The sequence below is a fragment of the Vanessa atalanta genome, chromosome 5 (assembly GCF_905147765.1).
Source record: "Vanessa atalanta chromosome 5, ilVanAtal1.2, whole genome shotgun sequence".
Lineage (NCBI taxonomy): Eukaryota > Metazoa > Arthropoda > Insecta > Lepidoptera > Nymphalidae > Vanessa > Vanessa atalanta.
In genome coordinates this window covers 8,191,664-8,219,091 of record NC_061875.1, presented here as the reverse complement: position 1 = coordinate 8,219,091, position 27,428 = coordinate 8,191,664, and the positions used below count along the sequence as shown (strand labels likewise).

General features: G+C 30.6%; 2 protein-coding genes across 2 annotated transcripts in view; one reads left to right on the top strand and one right to left on the bottom strand.

The window, feature by feature from the left end:
- LOC125064226 overlaps positions 1 to 23,851 on the bottom strand; it is a 37,305-nt gene extending 13,454 nt beyond the window's left edge. The window contains exons 1-6 of the mRNA XM_047671171.1: positions 23,727 to 23,851; positions 11,956 to 12,136; positions 10,103 to 10,164; positions 9,779 to 9,946; positions 8,631 to 9,604; positions 8,358 to 8,526 (exon numbers count right to left, since the gene is read on the bottom strand). Of these exons, the coding sequence (XP_047527127.1) occupies positions 8,358 to 8,526; positions 8,631 to 9,604; positions 9,779 to 9,946; positions 10,103 to 10,164; positions 11,956 to 12,039 (1,457 nt within the window). The 5' untranslated portion in view covers positions 12,040 to 12,136; positions 23,727 to 23,851. The remainder of the gene's footprint in view (positions 1 to 8,357; positions 8,527 to 8,630; positions 9,605 to 9,778; positions 9,947 to 10,102; positions 10,165 to 11,955; positions 12,137 to 23,726) is intronic.
- Positions 13,409 to 17,435, top strand: LOC125064227. Its single transcript, XM_047671172.1, has 4 exons — positions 13,409 to 13,683; positions 15,016 to 15,191; positions 16,370 to 16,536; positions 16,931 to 17,435. Exons 1-4 carry the CDS (start codon positions 13,515 to 13,517, stop codon positions 17,124 to 17,126), a joined length of 708 nt encoding a protein of 235 aa, XP_047527128.1. The 5' UTR covers positions 13,409 to 13,514; the 3' UTR covers positions 17,127 to 17,435.
- Positions 23,852 to 27,428: the final 3,577 nt, after the last annotated feature.

Here is a 27,428-nt window from a genome sequence, read left to right as displayed (position 1 = left end):
GATGGTCTATTTATCTTCTTTGCTTTTTATTTCCATTTTTGTGGTAAAAAGCTAAGGCTGTAATTAAAATGAATGAGACCAACACGATTTTAGAACACATAAAAACAACTTTACTATTGACCTGACCTACATAGACGCCCTTAGTTTAAGAGGAACAAAAAGGAGAGTATCCGCTTCGAGTCATGTCAATGAAAGGGCATCATTTCGTTGAGTCAGCATGCAGAGTCTGGCTGTCGGCCAAAATTTGTTTCCGTTATTTGCTTGATTTATGATAATGTGATCGAGTTGGATGTTACCCAGAAATAGTATTTTTTACACTAAAAGTATAATTACTTTCAAAAACGTAACACTTGATTTTATGAATATTTTAAATTCGTGTGAATTTGTTAGGGTTGCAAGTTGAAATAAATGTGATTTAAAACAGACTGTGCGTTTGACTTTATTAGACTGGATGTCATTATATACATCACATTTGTTATTTAAAATACTAATGTCAAGTAATCTTCAACGCCCATAGATATTTACAAATTAAAAAAATATTACCATTACTTAAAGTGCCAATGCGTCACTAACCTTGGGACTTAAGATGTTGTACTTTTAGTTACACTGGTTTACTCACCCTATAAATCGGAATACAATAATACTATGTATTGTCGTTTAGCGGCTTAGTATTTGATGAATGTCTGGTACCTACCTAGACAAGTTGGCATTAAAGTATAAAGCAATTCTACCAAGTACAGATTGGATAGATTTAATGGCCCATAGCTGCTTATTTCCAAGACTAGAAAGATGATGATTTATAATATATATTAATTTATTATATGATATTATGTTGTATCTTTTGTTTTCTATGTTATATCTCTCAACAATCGGGCTGTTTTTACCGATGTTCTTATTTATAATTTAATTGACGCTCTTTATTCTGCCTGCATGGTTTTATTGCCAGGCTTATCACTCTTAATATTATATATGTACTTATTTTGTAATGTTTTGTATGTATGAAAAAATATTAATGATTATATGTTAAAATATGATACTCGTAATATCAATACAAGGAACAAACACAAACTTATTACTCCTGTTACTCGATTGCACAGTTTTGTGGAGCAACGTACGAGTATATATAGCTTTACAACAGGATCCTTTACAAAATAAAAAAAAATTGTAATATTAAATATAAATAAACATTTAAAAAAACCGCTGAGTTTCTTTCGCCAGTTCTTCTCAGGTCAGGGTATTTTTTTTTCCGATCCGGTTGTATTGTGTAATTACAACAAAGCGTAGTAATAAGTAATAGCATTAAATACTTATAACTTTCTTTTCATTTTCAAAAGGCGATGTAACATAATTTGCTCGAATAGACAGAGTCACAAGTCAACGTTAGTTTGTAATAAACGAGAAAACTTTTGGGTGAAAGTAATTTAACTGCCAGTTAGGACGATAGGCGCAATTAGTTACACGTCACCAAGACATTAAACCCTGATCTGGATCTAGCTAAAAAATTCCAATGGCGATAACCTACATTTATGAACAAATTGGATTATTGGCACGGTTATAAAAACACCGAAAACATTATTATACAAGAACAGCTGCCCAGTGGATTAAAGAAATATGAATCTAATTTGAAGGTCGTGGTTTCAAGTTCAAGTAAGCACAACTAATTGGTTTTTGTTCAATTTATTTTTACATACATTAGCAGCCTGTAAATTTCCCACTGCTGGGCTAAGGCCTCCTCTCGATGTGACGAGAAGGTTTGGAGCATATTCCACCACGCTGCTTTAATGCGTGTTGGTAGAGTACACATGTGGCAGAATTTTGTTGAAATTAGACACATGCAGGTTTCCTCACGATGTTTTCTTTCACCGCCGAGTACGACATGAATTATAAACACAAATTAAGCACATGAAAATTCAGTGGTGCTTGCCTGGGCTTGAACCCGAAATCATCGGTTAAGATGCACGCGTTCTAACCAGTGGGCCGTCTCGACTCAATTTATTTGTTATCATCATATCATATCATATCATGCGAACTTTTCCATCATTATAATATACTCAAAATAATTTCGTAAATAAGATTTGCATAAAACTTTCCAATGTCATATTATATATGTTTATTGATTTATTTAAAAAAATAATTGGTCTCTTCAAAAACTTAAATAAAGCTTAAAATATCAACTAATTTTAAAAAACAAAATATATAAATCTACCACAGAACGGTTGTGTATATTGTTTGGCTTGATACTGATTATATTATAATGTTTTTTTGTTTATATGTTAACTTTTTAAACCATTATTTGAAATGTTATTTGAATCATCATGACATACAAAATTAATACAAACTTATTAGTTCGAATTAATCTTCGATTTGGAAACAAATTCGCGAGACAAAATGATGTATAACTGATATATTTTTATTTTTTTTTTAATTCTACGTATATGATTAAAATGATGTAGCCACTAACATTCACCCCACGTTTTTTATTAAATAACGCTTCAATAGGCACGTGCCTCGAAGTACCCGATTTAATAAGTCAAGCGCAAATATATATGATTTTCTTAAACGAAAAAGACAATTTAGATAAACCTACAGATCTAATAAAGACACTTCAATGTTTTTTTCTCAATATATTATACTGTAAAGAGTGTTAAAATTAATAATACCTACATAAATATATTTAATGACTACCTTATGAATTTCAAATGAAAATAGCTTCAGCTGAGATGGACCAGTTCGATCACGTGAATATTCATGTCAATTTAACTTGTACTTAGTAAGGTAGAGCATGGTAAGTTGCACGATTCGGATGAAATTCAGCCACGTATGTATCAACAACAAGAATTGAAGCAGCGTGTCCGAAAAAGCTTTAAATCACCGGAGGAAAAAAGCTTAGAAAGATACATAATTATATTAACTAATATAAATATTTTAATATTCTTTGATGTAATTTGATAATTAAAAAGCTGGAATTTTTTTTAAATCCTATTTGGTTCTCTATTCATATGTAGTAAGTAACATTGTTATACTTATTATACTTCCAAGAAACTGTATTATGTGACTCGGTAAATATGTAACAAAGTTAAAGTTCTCTGTGGGACAAGTAACCCTTTTGCATATTTTATTATCTGTGAAAGCGAGAAACAAGTTTCGTAATATATACTGGTTAGGTAAAATCGTTTGAAATAAAATATTATTTTATACAATAGTAACTAGTAGTACTTTAAATATCCGTTTATTTATATTTAAAAGTTTATCTATCCGAATAAAGAATGAAAGATATTTTTATTGTTATATAAGAAATCGTTTTTAATTAAACAGTTAAAATATAGATACTATAATATTGTAAAGCCATTTTATTTCAACTAACAATATAACAACCTCACAGAGTTTTTTTTTCAGTTCAAAACGATTTACGAGATTACAAAAACGACTCATCGTTGGAAAAGCACTAAATGTAATAGCAAAAATATTGAAACAAGCCAGACAAAACCTTACCGAGCTAAACGTAGCTTGCAAATAATAATTTATATTTTTAATACGTTACAAATTAAAAGTATTTTTTTTTTTACAACTGTATCTATTTTAAAACAAAACAATTAGTTTCAAAACCGTCTTATCAAGTTTACTTCAAAAAATATTTAAAACTTTTAAGATTTACTATTAATAAATTCGTCGAAAACGAGAACTAGCTTTTAGCCTGATGCCTTATCTGGAAGTTGTTTGGTTTAGACATATCAAATTCTGAAAAAAATATTAAAATAATAAAAACGGAAACATGAAACTACTTGACAGAAAAGACTATCGCACCAAACCGTATAATAATCACTATCTGAAATAAACTATTTGATAATGATAATGAGTTTTATAATAGAAGACCGATCTCAAGGTATTTAGCAGTTCAAGTTACAATATCAAAATAATGTCAAACAAGTTGTATTTTCATTTTACATATAAATAAATTTAATCTAATTACTGATTTCTGGTTGATTATATGTTTTCGATAATATTAAACAATTTCACATTAATCGTAAATATTTAAAAAAGTGTTCTTTTATTATGTGCCTGTACACTTCTCACTGCTGGGCTAAGACTTTTTCTCCCTTTGAGGAGTAGGTTAGGTAGTTAGAGATGGCATTAAAATATAAAAAATATATAAAATAAGTTCGCTACAAATGTTTCACATTATAAAAGCTAGCTTAGCTACTCAATCTGAATATTGTATATATAAATGTAGAACGATTGTCTTGGGAAAAAAGAAAAGACAATATTTTCGTTCGAATTTCGGCAAAATTTATGTCAAGTCAAATAGTTGGTTGGGTAGTGTAAACACGCAAACTACACGGGACAAAGTTGTATATGTGGTAGTTTAGGACATATTTTGTGTGGTATAATACGGTACGTACTAAATTTGATATACAAAATCCATTGAAATAATTATGAAATAGATTTCTTTAAGCTGTGAGAAGAATGAAGGTCGAAAACAGATGAATTTTACAATGTAAACTTAAATATCAATCAAAAAGTAAAAAAATGGGACAGTTGTATGGCAAATTTCATAAACCTTTAATTGAACGTATTAACACTTTAAACGAGAAATTATGAGGCAATTGCGAGTGCCAGCAACATTCTCTGAACCAGGAAATAAGAAATAATTACGGTAAAACTGACCAAAGACAGAGACTGCTAAATTTATTTAGCATCTTTTCATTGACATTTGTAAAAATGTTACAAAGAAATATTACTTAAAAACATATATAATGCCTTTTTTTAATTTTTATATTAATTAAATTTATATATTTATATATATTACATAATATCCTATATTTAAACACTATTAACGGACTATATCATACATAGAAAGTATGTTTTTCTTAAGATATACTTCAGAATGTAACATGTGATTTCAGTATATTATCACAAGTCGTTTGGGCCAAGTTAATGCTGGTTCTGATATAAACCGACCAACCTTCGCCTTTTAGATAGAGGGACGTAAAAGTAATCTCGTGCCGTTGTCGGACTCGCTAGTCAATTTGCTTTTATGATGATGCTCCACGCTTGTTACCATTCTATTACGTATTCTATATATCGTCTTTTCTTGGAAAGTGAAGGATTTTGAAATAAAAATTAACATACCTTTGTTGTATCACAGATAAGAGAATTTTAAAATCAATTCCTATTTTGCAATTTTAATTTAGATTTCAAGTAAGTTCCGATTCACGCTCCATAGCAAAGCGTTCATAATATGTATAACATTATTTTTGTCATTTAAATTTTATAAAAACGTATCATATATCCTACTACCACTGTGAGATACTATTATAAATTATAAATATAAATTATATTTGTTATTTACAATTTTTAAAAGCTTCTATTTTAATGAATTCCATTCCGTTGATGAAGTTTCGAACATTTAAATACCCAATTTTTTTTTGCATTTATAATATATCCATAAGATTTCGTAAGATAAGAAAAAAAAACATTACGAATATTTATTTCCTTGTAACTAATAATAATATTATTATCTGTCCCTCTGAATACGAATCACGTTAACGTCATTGAATGTAGATTAATAAGTATAGGCATTTGTTTTATATTAATTGACAATGAAAAGTACTTTGTATTACAGAGAGAAAATAGTTTGCCGGGGAAAAACTGCGATTGCACTCGGAGTCCAGCAATGTTTATAATAGAATAATTTAACTGTATGTATTTCTTATGTAATTATATTTTAAACAATATCATTAATTTTGTTAAAGAAAAACAAATAAAAAGTAAGGCTTTGGAACTGCCTTCAAAAAATTTTGTAAAACAATTGAAAAAAGGTTTTCTAATTGAATTGACATTTTAGTTATTTTTGTTGTCATTTTTTCTTTATTTAGTGTAAGTTTAATAGACAGTAGTAATGATGGATAACTGCAAGACTATGATGATTTATCCGCATGTACTTACTAACTAAAATATTGTTACTGCATTCTGCTTGACCACATTATCTTCACATATTTTTTATCCATAAATAAAAACTCATTTGCAAATGTGATATGTATAAGTAATCGAGGGATTTTTGTTTATATATTATGCAATTCTTAAGGCTGTCATCTGTCATGTAAAGGCAATGACAATCTGATTTTCGATTTGAAAAGTCCTCTTCTTTTATTGATGTATCAATACATCCAAATAAATATATATCCTCATCGAAATCTACCTCAATAAAATACAGTTAAATTCATCCAGATCGGTTCATCCATTTAAAGTTAACTGTTAAAATACATTAAAAAATACGCGTCGAATATTGGAAGTCCTTTTACGTAAATGACAATGCCCGATTCTGTCTCACCGCATCTCACGCGTGTACAACAAAGATAAAATTAACAAAAAATAAATAAAATAATTAAATATAATAATAAATAGTAATTCTGCAAAAGACACAAAAAAAGGAATCACTTTCTTTGTACGTTACGCACAAATGCTGTTCAGAAAGAGATCTATTATGCAACAATTATAAATATTTTTACTTGGTCTCAACGATTCTTTAACATTTTTTCCACATGAAACGAAATATACCGAAGTGACAGACGATTTTTTATTTATTATTGTCAATTGGTTAAAAGACAATTGCCCTCCGTACATTTAGATATACATGTGTTTAGTATGTGTTTGCTTTTTAGGTCCGACTTGTTATCCGATGTGTTATTATTACTGATTGAAAGAATTTTACGGTGGATAAATTGACACCTATGCAACAAAATAAGACTAAGGGATATGTTATCATCGTTACAATCTACAATGCAAACATTTCTCGTAAAATGAAAAGCATTGCAACAGGTACCTTACTGCCTTATTTATTTTGTAGCCGATCCTCCTATAATAACTTTGTATTACAATATGTTTAAACATATATAAAATATAATACATATTATTCAGCGCTGTTTAATAATTGACATAACTTAGACGTAAATATTAGTCTAATATTTTTAAAATATAAATTAAAATTTCCTAAGGCATTCAGATTTATTTTTAAGCTACAATAAAAGCCTACTACTATATGCCTTGCGTGTTAAATATATTTTCGGGTAGAACAAAATTCGATAGAGTTATAAGTTAAATGGAATATAATAAACGAAGAAGACATATTTGTTATAATCTTGTCATTAAATGATAATAATAAAAAAACACTTATTTTAAGAACAAAATAAATGACATCAAATTAAACATCCATATACATAACATCCGCAAAAAGACATCGTTGTAATAAAGAGCTCTGGCACAAAAAGATCCATCACGAAGAACGCAATCAGTCATAGCGATACCCGATATTAGGGTCCCACAAAAAGTAATGAATTATCGCAAGGTCATCGTTTGCTGTTTGCTTATCAAAAAGAAAAGTTTAACGAATGTCATGAGAAGTCTTAATATAATATTTTATGATTTTTCATAAAAATAAAGACTATTATATAAAAATAAAGTAAAGCATCTAAAATGAGGGCTCATGACGACAAGAGGGAATTATTATTTAGGAAATAAGAAATTATACTTAGTTCGTTTTTCCACATAAATTATAAATCTAATGAATATAGAATTTTAATTCATTTTATTTAAGATTCATAAAAGACACAGACTTTTTAAAAATGTCGGTCAGATTACATAGCGAACGCTACCGTATACACGGTAACTATGTACGACGGACTTATACTTTACTAAAATGTCTACAGTTTTGTCAACGGCATAATTATGACTGTCTATTGTAGGTAAATAAGTCGCAGTAATAACTTTTACTCATGCCTGAAAGACTCCACATGTACGCAAAAGCAAGATTCGAAGCTTAATCTGCCAATATGGGAAAGCTATTTATTTGAGATTATTTAGAATTTCTACTCTTAAAATTCTTTTTTAGAAACGATTTATTTTTCAACAAAGAGAAGTATCGAAAACGCACTATATTTATTCTACCAAGCATCAAAAAATAGTATTTCTAAGTTCTGATTTAAAGGGTGAGTGAGCCAGTGTAAATACAGGTACAAGTATGTAAGAAGCTATGTAAAGAATGGTTCAATTTTGTAGGTAGCCAATGTCTATTGCCAGTGGTGAGCATTGACCAACTGGTGACTACGTTAACTAAATTATAAATCACTTTTACATTTGTACCATATTATAACACGTGTAATAATATACATATCTTGTTCATATAACAGGAGTTGAACTTTAATTGTCAGAAAAGTTACGTCCAAATCGGGGCCTAAAATCTTTATCGAGACCCAAAAGTTAAACCTTTTTGTATCACTTGAATAAATTAAATACATATATTTTTAAATATTATTTTGATTTTAGATTAGAATGATGAGCGTTTCATCAAAAATACTCACCTAACAAATTCCATAGAAAAATCTGATGCAGCATCACTAGGTTCATCCCAACACGATGCTGCAGCGTCACTAAAAAATTGCGCTTGAGCAGACCAAGCATCGCAGGCGCGAAGAACTCGCCGGAGAGCACCAACCATCATTTGAACAGCGGCACGGGCGAATGTATCATCTAGTAATATAAACTTTAATTATATGCTGCTTGACTGCTTATATTGACAAACATAATTTTAAGTAATGTATTTTAACGTATTACAGCTATAACTTTTCACTTACCAATTTTCATCGGTTGAGGATGTAATGCCAGTAAACCGATCGGTAGTGAATTAAATATCTCAGTGATATTATTACTATCTTCTTTCCTCGGTTCGTCATCTTGTTCCATTCGATATTTATATATCTCTTCGCTATCTCTAACGTTATTCATTGTAGAAGTATGCACCGTGGGATTCATTATGAAATCACTAATATCACTTGAAAACAATACACTATCTCTTAGGTCTGTATTATCAATATTACTTACAACTTTTTCATCAAATATTACATTCTTAGTTTCATACAATTCATTTATATTTATACTATTTACATACTTATTAAAAGATTCATTTTTTAATTTACTAGAGCTAGTACGTCTACTCTTATTTCTATCAAGGAAGGACTTATTTTCCTTCTCTATTGAATTGATTTCGATTTTAGAAGTTTCAACGCCTTTATTATTTATACTATAATTTCTTATTCTTTCTTCACTAATATTGCGACTACTATTATACGACTGACTAAAATTTACATATAATAATTTGTTATTTATGTGCGTTTCATATTTATTTATATTTCTACTACCACGACGAAAAATCAAATTTTTCGATACATTTCTTACAGAAGAACTATTTTCTTTAATAATATAATTATTTAAAATCTCGCTATATTCCCTCTCGACTTTAGGAAGTTCAACATTCTCTATCAAATTATTGTCTGCATCTCGTTTTTTGCGTTCCAATTCAACTCCCTTTAATGCTTCTTTCTTATGTCTAAGCTTTTCTACGTCGTGCTCATTTTCGTCCGCGACATTCGTTCGGTTGCCGATGTTGTGGAAGACATCAAACTCGCTAGAAGCGTCGATCCATATCCAAAAAAAATGTCCATCGAGCATGTTAAGGCGCTTTGCTTCATCCATCACAAGCTTCGTGTAATGTATATCGCATATCAAGACGACGACACCTCGCGTTAGCCTTGAGACCTCAGCAAGACGTCTGCATTGAGATAAAAAAAATCGAATTCAAAAGTTACATTTTATTTTCTAGGCAAATGGCTTCGACACTACTTATAACAACTTTATAATCTGAATAATAATGTACATTTTTATTTGTTCTATTTAATTGCGAACACTTTAAATAAACCGCGAGTTGGTAGATTAAGTGACTTACCTGAAAACAGCACGGCGAGTGTACTTGGTAGGAAGTGAAAGCCATTTAGGATTAAGCGGTTGTGTTGTAAGAATTGAAGACAGATCCTTCCTTAGAGATAACGTTAAATATATATCTTCCTCGGCGAGTAAAGTAAATGAATGCCAATGTGTGTGCAGGAGCGTGGCTCTGTTAACCGAGATATAACCACTATTTTACTCATTCGAATAAAAGCTTATTACAATATTAAACGAGAACAAAATTAAAACTACTACCAGAATTATCAAATAGTTTCGTCGAGTTTAATTTATTAAAGGTGCAACTATAATAATGTTATTAACGAACCTAAGTGCATGCAATGTTTCTCGTGCGGTTATCTCCAATCGAACCTCCAAAGGCAACAGTTCCTGCAAAAAATATTAGCTGAATGTAACTTATTCTAAAAAAATATATATAGAGTTTTTTACAAGAGCGTCATTATTAGTTCACGTCGCGTTGTAATCGTTGTTAAAGTGGGTTATAAATGACCATCATTTTGCAGCGACACGGCCGGAGTTCAGATGAAAGAAATGTGAAATGTACGAGCGAATTCTTTTAAAAATCGTTCAAAGAAATTTCTTTTTACTTCCGATAGATTCGAGGAAACCATTTTATGCGTTCGAATAACATTTGTTATTGGAGTAGCTTTCTTTTGTAGTGTAAAACATATTATGTGCACTCTACGTGAATGTATGGCACTTACATATAGTATATTTTATTATACGAAATTCTGACAAGGGAGCTCGCAGTTAATATATTTTACAAGATATATAAATAAAATGATATAAGATTATAACTCGTATACAATATTGTTGAAAAAGTGTAACTACTAAGTTTTTTCACGTCAGATTTTCTCGGTAATATCTACGAACCAGTGGTAGCTTAAAATTGAATTCATATGAAAAATTACTATTCAAAAGTTATTGTTAGTAAGAGGACAATTTCAGTAAATTAATATTTTAAAAACTATAAAAATATACGGAAAATTCAATTTGTGTATAATGTATTTTATATATTAAATTTGAAACAATAGTGTTGCTTATTTTAGTATCACAACCGAATACTGTAATATGATTATGTACGACACTCTAAGTATATTTAGATATATATATATATATATATATATATATATAATCAGAAGCAATTGTTGTGTCAGTGTCAAGACATAATAAATAACACGCCCGTGTCAACGATATTATTAGACAGCATATCTCATATAAAATAATATAACAGTTATATGTTATGGTTCTTACTAAAAATCATTCGCTATGCCTTCAATACAACTTCTATGATAAAGGGTTATGGACGATGAATCAAAATTCAAATGTGTATATCAATGGTTTTGTTTTTTTTATTGATAACGGATTGCGAATCCGATGTATTCAGTTTTGTAACATGCTCACCAGTTGACTGAAATTAAAATGATTTTCAATTTTGAAGGCTATTCTATCGTATAAAACTTTTCTAGACAAATAAATTCTATTCGGATAACATTTGGCTTTACTGGTCATAGTTAGCTTGCTTTCTTTGTAATTCTTTGATTTATTAAATGGAAACCAATAAATTAAGAATTTTCAGATCTCGAAAAGAAGATTTTTAATAATACCTAATAAGAATTAGAACATTTATGGATTAATGGTCCGACTCTTTTATACATATTATATACGAAATCTTGAATTGCATTATTGGCATATTGTTCATCAATTATACACATTTAAAAATAATTTAAATCTATAGAACTTTTAGTGTAAGCATATTAGTAGGTTTCGAAGAGAATTAATGGAAGGCAGATTTTTTTTGTAATAACTTACCAGTTTACTACAAAAAAAAGTTAACTTTAAACTGTGTTTAAACCTTAAAATATGGTCGTGTGAGATTTTACATGGTAACGCAAACTTTGTTTCTTTTTCAAAAATATTGACCGAAAGCTTGCGTACGCTTAAAGAATAAAAATAGAGCCAGGCTTTGCTCGAACGTTTGAATTTAACTACCGTTAAATGAGTTTGCACAATTTTCTTCTGAGAGCGGCTATGTTGTTATGTTGATTAGAGCGGATTTGTTGATAACGAACCTACGTTTTTTCACGAAAATATATTAAAATGGCCGTTTTGACTACAAAGGTCGTTTCACTATATCCTATATAAAATTACAGTACTTACATTAGCAATGGTATATGAGAGATGCAAGTGAGAAGACGACGCGCGTAGCACGGGTACTCCAGCACGGGCAGCGGTCGACACCATGGCGGCGGCGGCGGAACCACCACCGCAAACCAATAGCGCCGCCACCCGACGACCGTCGAACGCCGCGCACGTTTGCTCCAACACTCGCGTACTAAATCTATGGAAAACAATTTAAAATATATGAAGAAAAGCCTACAGGTAAAAAAGTGAATTTGTATAGCTAAAAACTAGACTTAATTATTGCAAAGGTTTCATAGAAAAATCTAAGTACATCAAACTACTTGAATCAATCTGTAACACAATAGTACTGTGTACTCCGATATAACCGCATATCAGAGGATCATTAGCAAGGATCACAATACTTCGCATTGACCTTTTTGCGATTCATAATATTATACAGGCGGTTTGATTTTATCGTAACTTAATTACTTATTTTATTATATTTTAAAAACTTATTTGTAATATAGTATATTAATTACTTGATATGTTATTTTAGAATTATGCTAGTAGTTTTTAGAATACTGCGATTTTTCACATAACAATTAAAAATAATATACACTTAAAATATATATATGTCGGAGAAGCAGGATGCCGAACAGTTGGGTTCGGGGATTGATCCGACATTTGTAAGACTATGTGGGCATGCAATGGAGATATTCACAAAATAAAACGTATTTAATATCGTCTGATTACTGTATTAATTGATTCAATAATCGTACACCACAATAATATCAAAGGATTACAATAATTCATCTCTATTAAGAGCAAATGGGTTTGCAAGCAACCATCGCATTCGAGAAGCTTGTCAAAACATAACGACTCACGTTGCCATGACACTTACAACTCCATTCGGGGCCATACATACTCCATTCAGCCATCAAACATTATTGCCAACTATTCGATTCATTAATTATCCAAATCAACAACTAAAGTAACCACGCTCCGATATATATATATATATATATATATATATATATATATATAATAATAAAAATTTAATGTGTTTTTCCACTAGCTGACCAAGACAGTTTCTTTAAAACAAATGAATTGGTTTCTTTGAAATTTTCTTTTAATGAATTGCTATGATTATACAACTACAGATAAATATGTACAAAAACTCATTATAAAACTAAACGAAATGAAGAATATTTTTCTCTCAGTCGAAATGAGATTCGCATAAAAATAAATTAGAAGATAATCTTCAAACATAAAATATACATTAAAAAAAATGCAATTGGATGCTATGATGCCAATGTAATTATAATTACATTTAAACTATAATAAGCACCTCACGAAAATTAAGCAAAACAACAATAAAAAAATTATGTACGATGAATTAAAAATTAAAACATCCTTTAGATGCGCGAAATAATATCTTACTAAGATATATAAATGACAAATAGATACAACTCAGCCGTATTTCTACAAAACCACATTACATATACTGTTCAGTTTCAATTTAATCCTTTAGTGCAGCAGAAGTGTTCTCAAATTTAGAGTCTTAAAAGCCTCGAGCGCGTTTTCAATATAAAAGAATGACTTCGCGCGAATACCCCAAGGTTTGGAGCACGTTTGAGAGAATAACCGAAGATGGAAGGACATTGGCATTTATAATAGAAGATATCCCAGAGGCTCTATGGAGTACTGCAGTCGAATTTATGCTTGGAAATTATATACGGGAAGACGTCTGGTGGACTACAGCCGGTAAAATAATTTCTAAAGGAAGTTCGGTACTGTGCACGATAATAATGCATTTCACTTAATCCTAAATTTTCGTTTATTTTCAACAATGCTGTATTCTTTGTTATAATAACGTCATTATTTTTTCGCTTTCGTTAAATTTTCTTATTTCATTTTAGTATTCAATGTCTTTTTTAGTAAAATAGATTTAGTAGAATATATAAATAATTATGTAACTTATATGATCAATTAAAACCAGTAAGCTTTTCCATTTACACATATTTTTTCAAGTTGATAAATGTTCAGCTTAAGCACGGCTTGTTCGCGATACGCCAGATGTTAAACATTAATCAAGACAGTCTCCCTCGGTTCAGGACGTGAAAATTTTTTGCAATTAACCAAATCTCGTCTTATGTTGTCGGGTGCTACACGCAAGAAAATACCAAGTCGTCAAGAAAATTTGCTCGGAACTCCCGCCACCCAATTATGTTACCGCAAGCTCCACCCTGTTTTATCATTTTCTTCTTCACATAAATAATAAAAATTAATGGAAAAACTAATTAAAATATCTCTAAACACTTTTCGTAATAACAGTATTCTCTAAATGTTCAATTATAATTATTATTTCTAAAACTAATTTATTTAAATTAAAATACAACGTTTTTATAACATATTCAATTAAGCAATTATTTCACCACTGGGTCCGAGTCACTAGCATTTTACCCAAGCATTCCAATCCGAGCTAATAGTTACCCAATGAGATTAAGGGCTTTGGGAGAATTAAGTGTCTTGCTTAAACAAACAACCCAAGTTTAACATCAGAAATCTACGGTCACACTATAATGACAAAATGAAATTCCTCTTTGGGAATATCATATAGTTCTTTTTTTTATTTGATTGTTTTAATATCCGTCCAGTAAACACATTTGTAATGGTTATATTTGTGTAATGTTTATGTATGAGTCAAGTCGGCCTAGTGATTAGATCATGTGAATCTAACCGAAAATTACAGGTTAAATCCAGGGCAAGCACACGTAATTTTCAAATGCTTAACTTATGTTTATAATTAATCTTTTGCTCGGAAAAATATCGATAGGAAACCTGCTTGATGATTTTGGGTCAGATGAAACAAAGCATTATTTATCTTAAACTAATTCCATAAGAAATCCAAAATTCCAATTTGGTATTCAAAACATTACCAATCCATAATTTATTTTTAATCGTTGCCAATAAATTTAATGGTTCGAAATTGAAATTGGAATTCAATATCACAAATTAATTCATGGAGAGGAGCGTCGTTTATGTGAAATCAATACAGGAACGAAGATAATTAATTGAAATCTTTGAAACTGACAGGCACAGCAGAAAATCCCCAAGCTATAGAAGAGTATCGAGTGCTCCTGACGTCTATCGTGAAGCAGAAGATGAGTTTAGCGTGCTTCCTTACAGAAAACGACGGAAAGGGGCGCAAGCTCGTCGGAGTAAACATGTGCATGGTGCAGGAAAAGGAACGCTTCGTTGAACACAATCCGGTAAAATATAAATTAAATTTGGAAAACTTTGAAGATAAATATATTTAAAATACAGACATTTGAAATTGGAATACAATTTATTTAAGGAATCAAACGTGACTTTTATACAAATAAAAATATTGTAAGCAAAATAATGTTATTATATAAGGCCATATAATAACATATATACTTTTCTTTTAAGTACTAGATAAGCGGATGAGCAAAAGGGCTATCTGGTGGTAAGTGGTCACTACCGCCTATAGAAATTGGCGCTGTAAGAAATATTAACCATTCTTTACACCTCACCAATGCGCCACCAACCTTGGGAGTTAATATTTTATATCCCTTATGCCACAAATAACATTAACACGCTCACCCTTCAAGCCGGAAAACGGCAACTGTGTTGTACTTACCCAGTCGGGCTTACACAAACCCCTACCACCAAGTAGCAGTTATATAAATACATCTTTTCAATTAGATAATTTTGAGGATATTGCTTGTAATTATAATGTAAACAAAAGCAAAACACCTCCAATATTTTGGTGTTATATTTTGTTATTTGTGTAAAATGGATACATCTATTATTATTTTTTTCTTCCTTATAAGATAAAAAATACGTTATACAGCAAAAATAGTAAGATTATTCCAAAGATATATCAATATATAAGCACTTACAAATAAATTGGAGAGATATTGCTTTCCTGTAAATCCCTTAGAAACTACAGAAAGCTGTGAGCAAATTTCTGCCACGAAAAAGTCATAAATTCAAACCTTACTTCAGGATAACAAGTGTGTATTGGAAAAGAGAAATATTATATTCATAACAAATCTTGCAAGAATATTTTTTAAAAGAAAATTCTTCGTTTTACAGTTGCATATGAAACTAATAATATGCATTAATATAACGATTCATCTTATGACCCAATATTCATCATAGAAAAACATAAATTTCAATAAAAAAGTAAAAGTAAAGTCCATCGTCTTTTTAGAAGTTTTTTTTTTTATAAAATTAATATTCTGATTCAATCAGACTTGCAAAATTACATCATATATAGATAAAGCTGATACAAAATAATCAACATAAAATTAATATAAAAATTGTTTAGGTTGTATTAAAATACGTAAAACATGGCAAGATGAGAGCAGAAGAAAGAAAAAGTAATATACTCACATTAAAATGTTTATCTCTTTTTCAACAGCCTAAAACAAAAGCGGGTCTACTCTCGCTTTGTATGTTTAGCGAAGCCATGAAAGTGACAGCGATTTACGACAAAAACGACGTAAGTAAATATCTCATGGGAGCTGGCCTTTCTGTGTCTCCAGAATACCGGGGCCATGGAGTGGCTGTTGAGCTGCTTAAATGTAGGTAAGAACTTTTTTAGTCTTCTTTATAAACTTAAACACTTTTTTTTTTAAATAAAAAATAGTTCTTATATAACTGTTAATTGCATTTTTCGATTTAAAATTTACAATTGAAAGTTTTACTAAGGCATTTTCTCCTATATGAATGAAAATAATAAACTCGTAATGAATAGTAAAATAATTGACATATTATTTGATATATATTTATTAAATTAAAATGAAAGTTTTGGTATATTTTTAAAAACAATATATAAATAAAACCTAAAATAAATGAGAGATTTTCCCCCATATTAAACATTTTATCCTTGCAGTTTTATTAAAATTCATATAAATTTAAAGTGTGCCGCTAAACTTTAATATTTTAATCTGATATGTATTTTCACGAACTAAATTTTCAGAATGCTGCTGGCCAAAGAAGTGGGTTTGAAAGTTACAGGCGGAATATTCACAAGCGCTTCGGCACAGCGATCCGCAGAAAAAGCGGGAATGGAATGCGTGTACCATATTCCGTACAAACAGTTCGGAGAACAGTGTAAAATCGACTTTAATTCAACCACTAAAGATCTTAAAATATTTGCTATAAAAGTGGAATAAAACTAAAATGTTATTTTAAAATAACATGAGAAATATCTCTCGAAATATTAAAATTACGCTATTATTGTAGTTGTAGACCTTTTACGACTTCATACAACGGGATTGTGAGAGCACTTCAAAATTAATGTTCTTATTAAAAGAGAGACAGGAATTCGTTCTTATGCATACTATGAATACTAATGGATGCTTTATATTTTATGTAAATTCTGTAATGGAGTGTTATATTAATTTTGTTATGTTTTTTATAACGGTATGTTACGCATGTGAACGTCGTAAATAAAAATTGCGTTTGTATATTCCTATAAAAATATACAAATCTTTAAAATTACCTGTGCCTGTTATTTTCCTTGTATTCATAATTTTGTAAAATGCCCTATATTTCGTTAAAGATGTATGATTTATTATACATTTAGTACAATTATTCTTTATTACTAAACTATGTATCATGTACGAGTGATCTTTCATCGGTTTAAAAAAAACCGAAACGAAAAACTTAAGACTATTTATTTTTTATATGAAAACAAACTTTTTGAATTTTCAATAGAAACCATTCATGTTATTCCAAACCTATAGCCTATAGCAGGAGCATCGATCAAAGAGCGAGATAAGCTTGCAGTAAAGATTACAACAGTTGTACCCACCGATCGTCGCTCTGATACGGGCGAGCTAAGCCAAGCTATTATTTAAAAGAATTTGTTGAAGCAACATGTCGGCGTAGTCTTATTTTGACAAGCTACAAGCCGGGTTCGTCAGTACGTTAAACCGTGGTCTTACGTTGATCCACCGGCTAACTTTACTGGCGAGCCACCAAAACCACTAAAAGCGCTAAAGCTCACACGATCCGTAAGACGAAGCTAACGACATCTAATTTGTCAAAATATGATAAGTAGCTTATGTGCTGCATGGAAATAGATTAACTTATGTACATACATATACTGCTATAATCCTAACCTTATATCTATAAGTAACCGTAGTTGAGTTATACACATCGTATAAAATATCGTGACACGGAAACAGGATTTATTATTACAGTGTCATAGTTTATAACAGTGTGCGTGTAAATAATAAATCACTACTTGGTGGTGGAGCTTTGTGCAAGTCCGTCTGAGTGTGTACCATATACTCATCATATGTTTTACGACAAATAGAAATATTTAGTATTATTGTGTCCCGTTGAAAGGGTGATTGATCCACTATAACTACAGATACAAGGGACATAGCATCTCAACTCCTAAGGTTGATAGCGCAATGGCGTTACAACGAATGTTTAATATTTCATACAGCGCCATGGTCACTATCACAAACCACAACTATAATATAGTTTAGTGCTCCGAGTCATGCACGACATTTCATTTCGTTCAAATATATAGTCATATCAATAATTATTTTTTTGGTTCTACAGAACTTAAAATTATTAAAATTACAATTAGTTTTATAATTTTATTTACTTCTACTTTCACAACCTTCCCCTTCATAGATCAAAGCCTGACTTATATTCAAAGGATTTAAAGATGTCTGTGTTTAATTGTCTGCAGCGGGTTTCAGCTTTATGACTACGTAGAGATTGCCTAAAGGAATGATAAATGACTCCTCGTTTGAAATGTAAACGACTTATAGTTAGTGGCTTGATATTACATGAATATTATAATTATATTAGTAGATATTTTTTAATCTGTGGTCATATTACTGTTGATAAGTTTAATTTGAAGTAAAGTAGGTACGGTTACAATAAATATAACAGTTCTTTTAATTTTAACCGACACATAGGAATATATGTGGTATCATGTGTTAACATCTTAATGTATTAAGATGATTATATCATTCATTTGTTGTTGAATTTATTTCGAGTCAACTCGACGTTTATTTGTTCTACAATTTGTATACATATATATAGTGATTAAACTATCCACTTATGGATACTTATAATTCGACTCTAATTCTGGCACAAATTCGCATAAAAGCGTTTAAACGCGTTAAACAATTTTGCAGCTTATCCCGCGAGAGATATTATCAGCTAAAATAATAAAGAAATGCTAACACCAATAGTAATAACGGATTACAAATTAGGAAAGCGTAATATTTACCACATTCGTTATATCGTCGGGAATATTACATCGTCTTAATTAAAAGAAATCATCAACGCATTTTCTGAATGTGTAAGACTCCTGACAGGAGGTAGCTTAAAACACTTTCTTTAATCACTGTTATATTTTTATCTTATTTACTTTATATGCATATATAATTTTGTTACATTAGAAACGAAATCCTGAAATCTGATCCTCAAAAACGGATTGTGTATAAAACTCTTATAGGTAAGTTGTTATTTAGATTTTATTGTTATTGAATTTTCTTTCATTTTCTGACTTTCTTCATTGTGTTCCACTGTTGTGTTAAGACACCACTTTTTATATTAAATTGCAAATGGATAAAATAAATAACTCGTGTATTAATGTTCGTTTAATAATGCCAATTCTTATAAAGGAATATTGAACAGGCCCTAAAGTCTATATCCTTACATACGTATAAGACCTTTTGTCTGTGGGCGTAATTTCAATCAATGCATAAAAGTATTAAATAACTCAAAGTTTAATACAAAATAATTTAACGTCCAAATTATGACATCTGCATATTTAATTAAAGCAAGTTCCTGCACGTTAATAGTTGATATAAATGGGATTAGTAACGTTGACCTAAATGTTGTGCTAAGCTATTAATTAGCTTAACTTCCTCAAGTTTAATAGTTCATACTGATTACTGGCGTTATCATAATGTTGTAAAAACTATTATACCCTGTGGAAAGTTACCTTGAATTTTTTGACAGACGGGCTAGTGATAAGATACAGAAAATATAGCATATATAACAGTCGATGGAACGATGGAATGCGTAATTCAAATTAGAATTCAACTTTTTTTAACCTATTTTTCTAAAAAGAGTTATACCAGCCAAAGAAACCCCAACCAAAAGGACCCCCGATCGTAATAATAACTTAACAATGATCTTTAATAAGGATTTTTGTAATCGATATTTGTAGCAGTTACTGCCTATTATTCGCGTCCCTACCGTCCGACCGATGTAACATTGTACAAGGGTCTATTATTTTCAGTGTTTCTATTTAAATTTTACTTTGAAGCGAAAATGTATATTTATAGAAAAATTCTTAAAATTTTTGGATAACGCTTGAATCTTTAAGAACTTTTGTGTTATATGTATTTTTTAAATTTTTATAATTTTTCAAATCATTAAATTAAGAAAATAATATGTTCGTCATTGCAAAGTTATGTCGATCAGAAAAAAATACATCTGTCAAAAAGATCAAGCTATCTTGTACAGGGTATATCAAAACGGTCAATTTTCTTTTTATTTCAGCTAATTGACTTGACAATCAACGGCCAAACTTATACATAAATTAAATTATTTTTAATCATTATAATAAAAACTACAAATATAAGATACTCCTGAATGAATTTCAGTACGGTGTCGAATCTTAAAGACTAGTTGAGTGCACAGAAGATATGCCACAAGAGTGCGTAGAGGTAGATGCATTTTATTTAACCTCACTCCCATAATCCGTTCGGTTAGCAATCCGTCACGACCGATGAAAGACTTGGCCAACAAATATATACGTGCTTTCTGAGACACGGGTATAAAGCTCTTATATTTCAATCTAATGTATAGTTTAGTAGTAAAAAACTTTTACAATTTATTTAAAATTGTAGCAAAATATTACTTTAACACATAATTTGCTATATGATATATAAATTTTTGAAAAAATCTCCCAAATAAAGTAACTTTGTTCAATATTACCCTTATATATTTTTTTACTTATATTATTAATTATTTAACTATAGTTATAACATATTATTATTAATATTATTCGATATAAATTATTGAAAGTGATTAACTCAAGTTACATCATTTCATAAAAACAACATATCGACGTGTAACCTATACGTTGTTTCTCATCAAAGAACTACATACTCGATAGAACTCGTATATACTTTGTACCTCACTAACTTTTCACATGAACTTTATTATTAAAAAATATGTTTTATTTGCGAAGCTACAACTATACCACTAGTAGCATTCACTAAAACGAATAAGTAAAAACGAAACGAATGATGAACTTTATTTTGTTTTGTTGCCTACAAAGTCAAGGCGGACTTTGCACCTACAAACTCAGCACCCTATGTGAAAGTGTATATTACGATTCTGACCCTTTTAAAATAGCCCATGATTTGTTTCGATATAAAATTACAGATACAAAAAGATATTCCTTTTAGAGTATTTATATTTGCTCTGATATAAAACAAAAATATTGTCGTTCCTGGTACTAAGGACTATATATATTAATCGCGTAAGCCGATTTTTGTCCTAGTGATTATGGGAGGATAGCTGCATATAAAAAATTAGTTATGGTCTCATTTTGAAGAGCTCCAGCATTAGACATGCAGAAAAATTGTAATAATACATGCATTCTTTTGGATGGGCGTGTACCACCTTCGTCTTCATCTACACTTTTCATCAGGTGGGATGGAAGACAAACGCCTATTTGAATAACAACTATATAAAAAATAAATAAAGAGGATTCTTGATTGCAATTTACTAAATTGTTACGATTTAACCAATAATTAATTTTAGAGAACGGGAAACAGTTACTGGCCGGCTAGAAAGCGGTACTACGGCTGTATAAAAAAAATGACAAACTCGAATTCTAACTGAACTGTATATTATTTAACAAAGAAAAAAATATATTTAAAAAGTTTTCGTAATTTTGGCACCAAATGTATATGAGCGATTTGCAGTTTATAGTGAAATGCAATAAATAAAATCCTAACATAGGTTTCGAGATTCATAAAAAGTGTTTTGTATAAACGCGAAGTTTCGCAGGAGACCCACTAGTAATAATTAATGTATATACTATAGTATAAAGTTCACGTCAACCTTATGCATCAATGTTTGTTTGTGTTTGTTGGATCTGCTAATAATATTGGTGAAATACACACATTTTTAATCATATGAATATTCATTGAGAGTATTTGTGAAATGGTAATGGTAATGGCTTGTATATTCAGTATTTTAATGTTACTTAAATAACAAGTCAATATATTTAAAGCCACATATATCTTATAAATAGAAAGATCTAATCTTTTTACTAAGATGATATACATAAGGCAGATTGTATTAGTAATTTGCAATCACTTTTGATTACGTATTCGTTTTTGTTGCTCCACTTCAACGTTCGGTGCGATCCATTTGCCTTTTGTTTTATAATCTGAGCCCATTTTAATTTTATTGTGTAATAATAAACTATAATATTAATAAATAATAATAATCCCAAATATAGAATTTATATGCCTTGCTAGTCTAGTGCCTAGCTTATAAAGCTGCTGATACCGAGGTCTTAAGTTGAATTCTCGGGTCGGTCCAATTAAAATTTATTAGATTGCTCAGTTGACTTGTCCCCCTTGAGAACGACCGCCTTGCTCTAATCGCGTAGAGTTACATCATTAAACAATTTTGATATAATACTTAAAGTATTGTACAAAATAACCCTTGAAAATATTTTAATTTATTCTTTGTGTTTTAATGGGTGCTACATTATCATAAAAAACAAATTCCGGTTAATTTTAAGCGATTAATGTAAAACTGCAGAACAAAGGCGTTCACAATTTAAAAGACAGCTTACCGGCCTTGTTTTCTCACAAAGAATTAGCAGCTAAATGTTATTGTACTTCTTGAGAAATTATTTCAGAACACAATATCTTTTGTTTTTGTATTATACGAACGAATAAATAACAAAACGAACATCTAAACATTCAGGTTAAGTATTGTCTTGTAAACGTAAAAACTAACTTTAAATGAATTTATTAAAATGAAATGATCAAAGAAAATCCCTTATTTCTATATCATATTTAGTCAATTATATTTCCACCAGAACCGAGTTTATGCAAAATTTCAGCTTAATCAGAAATTAGATAGTGCAGCTACTTTTATTGCCGGTTTTTAAAAAATCATTTTCGATTAGAAATTTCCAAAGAACTGAGGATTTAAAAAATCAATGACGTCATAATTTATACAAAATATGTTATAAATAATTTATTTTATAGTTTAAAATAATTTGTTACACAAAATCAGACACATTTTATTAATATCTGTCTGAACATAGACTACCTTTGCACGAAATTTTGTAAAAAAATTATCAATGTCAACAAAAATGTTTAATATGTCAAGCAATATAATTAAATTTTATCATTAAACTGGTTTCAATTGCGAGATATATCCATACTTAAAACATGCACCATATTTGTTCTACCATAAATGTATTTATACTCCCATGCCGTGGGAAGCACGTAAAGCAGAGCCTGCGCCTAAACTTCGATCGTGACGAATTACCATCCCGTTGAATGAATGGTTAGCGAAAAAAGAGACTGAACCCGTCTTTGCAAAGTTTGTGTTGAAAATATCAAAAGAAGGACATCATCATTATGCTCTGATAATCGTCAGCTAGAGGATTTTTTTGATTTAGTCTTTAGTTTTTTTATTACAATAAATAATATTTGAGAAAATAATGTAATTAAAATTACATATCCCTTTGTTACCTTTCATCTTCTGGTAGCTCGATGTACAATGGCAGTAGCGTGATATTGCGCAGGTGCAGTGGATAGTCGCCTGCGAGGTAGGTTCTCGATAACTCGCTGAGGGTGCGATTGAAGGCGCGCACGACGGTGGCGGCTGAAGGCGGTGCGGCGATCGCCAAGTAGAACGCGGTGCGCGCGTCCGCCTGCAGCACGCGCAACTCTCGCGCAGCGGACGCCGCGATCGCCAGCACAGCCAGCGTGAGCACCGCGCGCCCGCGCATCGCACCCGCCCCCCTCACCGCGGCGCCGCCCGCCCCCCGCACCGCGCCATGCCCACCGCCCTACTATCACCATCCACGCTCAGCGTCCCCACCCACCCACACGACTCACCCTTGTACACATTTGCTTCCAAAGTTTATGGTTCCTTTGTATAGACCAGTCAAACGCGCAACTTTATTTTATCACACGTAGCAGTTTCATACACTTTCAGCACTTTTGTGTCTACAAATGGCTAGCGTTACTCAAATACCGTCTATAACTGACATCTGTAACAAAAAATATTAGGTCAATTCTCTAGAAAATAAATATGTATAATTAAATATTCAAGTAGCATATTTTCTTACATCAAAAGTGTTTTAATAGCAAGAAAGCAGATTTTTTTAAAATATTCTTTTATAATTTACGTGAGGTTAAAAATAACATTTATTTACTTAAGGTTCATATAAGTCTATACGAATCAAAATTTGTTGACGCATTTCATTTCATTGACGGTTTGATCATTATATTTGTATTATACGCTCGTATTACAATAAATTTTGCTAAAATAACATTGGCCTACCATTATATCGGTCCATACTTTCAAATATAGTGCATTCGCATTAAATTATCCAGACCACCAGAATTCCAATAGTCGAATACACAACGGCACCCAAAACTTCGCAATTAACGTGATATGTTTAGCTAATCTATAGTCAAATGGGAATTTAGCAATATAATTAATAATTGCAATCCTAATACCAGTCAGTACACATAGATTTTCACACATGGACGATTAATTGTATTTGTTCAAAAGATTTGGAAAGCATTTTGTGCTGGCCTCGTACTCGTAGTTCGTGTCTTTTATATTTCCATTCATTCCGTGAATCAAGCTTAACGAGCTAATAGCAGTTTTGGTCATTCTTTTCAAACTAAGTATTGACGAAAAGGTAATAGATTTATTAACTTTAAATGAAGGAATATACATATATAAATATAGGTTGGTATTTTATTTTAAGTTATTTTAAAGTAAATATGTGTATTTCTTATTTTCTGGGTTGTAGGGCTTTGTGCAAGCCCGTCTGAGTAGATACCACTCATCAGATATTCTACCGCTAAACAATAGTACTCAGTTTGTCAGTGTTGTGCTACGGCTTGAAGGGTGAGTGAGCCGACTCATTCACCCCTTAAATCGAAACACAACAATTATACTGATGTTACTATTTGGCGGTAGAATATCTGATAAGTGGGTGCAACCTACCCAGAAGGTCTTGCACAAAGCTCTACTATCCAGTAAATATCGATCGAAAAAAATCCGGTAAAAATCATGATTCATATCATTTATATGATTCAAAGCTACTAACTAAATGACATACTTTCCTTTGTTTTAATGATCAGAATATTAATTAACAATTAAATATACTTAGTAGATTTTATTTCAACTAATAAAATCGTTAATTGATTCCGAATTCCTTTGAAATTAAACATTTCCCACTGGGAATGCAATACGGACGACCAATAATTAAATCTTTTACTGATGGCGAAGCTTAAGGCAAATCGAATAAAAAACGAAATTGACAATTGTATTAAGCCGATACATCTGAGTCTCTTCCTTTTATATATGCCAGTTATTCGTTTAGCTTAGAAGTAAATTAGTAATACAGCATATGTTTCACTGCTGGGCTAAGGTCATTCTTCGTTTTGATGAAAAGATTTGGAAATGATTCCATCCAGCTGCTCTACAGTAGGTAAGTGGAAACGTATGTGGCAGCTTTATATGCAACACATTTAAATCATCATATGCCATTATCCTCACGATATTTAACTTTACCACCGAGCACGAGATTAATACACTATGATTTTAAAAAAATCATAAAAATTCAATGTTGCTTGCCATGCTCAAACCACTAGACCATTTCGGCTCTAGTTTAAAAAATATATAATGTAATTATTAGGAATAAAACCTATTCGAATGCATAAATCTATTTATAGAATCGCTTTGTGCAGACATCGTCCACCCACAACTTTTTCTATGGCCGAAAATCAATACCCTGTATTTTGCTTTGGAGATTAAAATCAAATTAAAGTACTCTTTATTCAAATGCAACTGCACCTTTCAATAGATATAACAGCGTTTAATCGAATGTAAAGCTACGTTATAATTATATCAATTGGAAACTCAGTAGTTACAAATGAAATAGATGCGACTAATTATTATAAATCATGCATGGAAATCCACGAATATGAATCTCCACGCTCTTTTGTTTTATATATAATCTTATATAATGCGCTTTATCGATTAATGTAATTAACGTGGAATACAAATCTAATAATTAAAAATATCGGCTCAATCTTATTATAGATACAACCACCATGCCGCAGGAAGCATGTATTGACTTTACGGAGTCGGAACTTGCTGTTATTAGTTTACATTTACTTCTCCTGTTTAAACAATGATTGTCGCAGATTCTATCAAAATAATCTATATTATTACAAACATACTGTGTGACCCATTTATTATTTAATTTCAACTTTGTTAATAACATCCCGACGGAAGTCACGGGCTCCTTTATTACAAATGAAGCAGGTACACATATATAACAAAAAATAATATGTTGCGGTCTTAGATGATTTTTTTTTTATGATATAGGTAGCCAATCTTGGGAACTAAGGTGTTATGTCCTGATAGCTGTTACACTGGCTCACTCAGTCTTTAATTCGGAACACAAAGATACGTAGTATTGCTGAGTAGGTGGACTTGCGGTTGTTGCACAAAGTCCTTCTATCAAGTAAAGCTGTTTGACAGCCCATTCATGATGTCAGGAGAGGTTCACTTACGTTAGAAAAAAATCGGGTATGAAAACAACCATCTGATGATTAGTAGTCCAGTTCATTACAACATATTTATGTTTGATTTGACAGCAATTTATAGCATGAAAATACTTCGTATATATAATATTTTATAATCATTATGTTGTATTTGAACATTGTTCAAAGCCAATAAACCATTGTTGAAGTGTATATAGCCAAAGCTTTACTGTTAGTATAAGTTTCATATACAGTAAAGGAATTTTGATTAGCTATTTAATACATTACTTTGTAAATATTCTTGTTATTCTATAAACATCTTTACATACAAATACGAATAACATATTGTAAACGAAAGAGGGTTTTAAGATAGATAGATAGAAATATCTATCTATCTTAAAACCCTCATAGACATAGAGTATTTTTCTTTAGTTAATTCAAATGGCTAGATAGACCAAACATTTTATAAAATATATAAATCAGCGTACTGTTCTTCGTAATTATTTTTTTCGTTAGTATTTACAAATCGCGACTGTTTTGTGACTAATAATGAAAAGTATCTATAAAGAAACAATTATTGAAAAATACCTTAAAATACGCGTCCGGTGGCATCGATATCAAACGAGGAAAACATAAAGGCTGTTTAAAATGCATAAACAT

Excerpts from the sequence above, each read along its gene's own strand:
- LOC125064227 (XM_047671172.1), top strand. The coding sequence starts at position 13,515 with ATGACTTCGCGCGAATACCCCAAGGTTTGGAGCACGTTTGAGAGAATA. Across the intron at positions 13,684-15,015 it reads CGTCTGGTGGACTACAGCCG|GCACAGCAGAAAATCCCCAA; the intron begins GTAAAATAATTT and ends TGAAACTGACAG. Across the intron at positions 15,192-16,369 it reads GCTTCGTTGAACACAATCCG|CCTAAAACAAAAGCGGGTCT; the intron begins GTAAAATATAAA and ends CTTTTTCAACAG.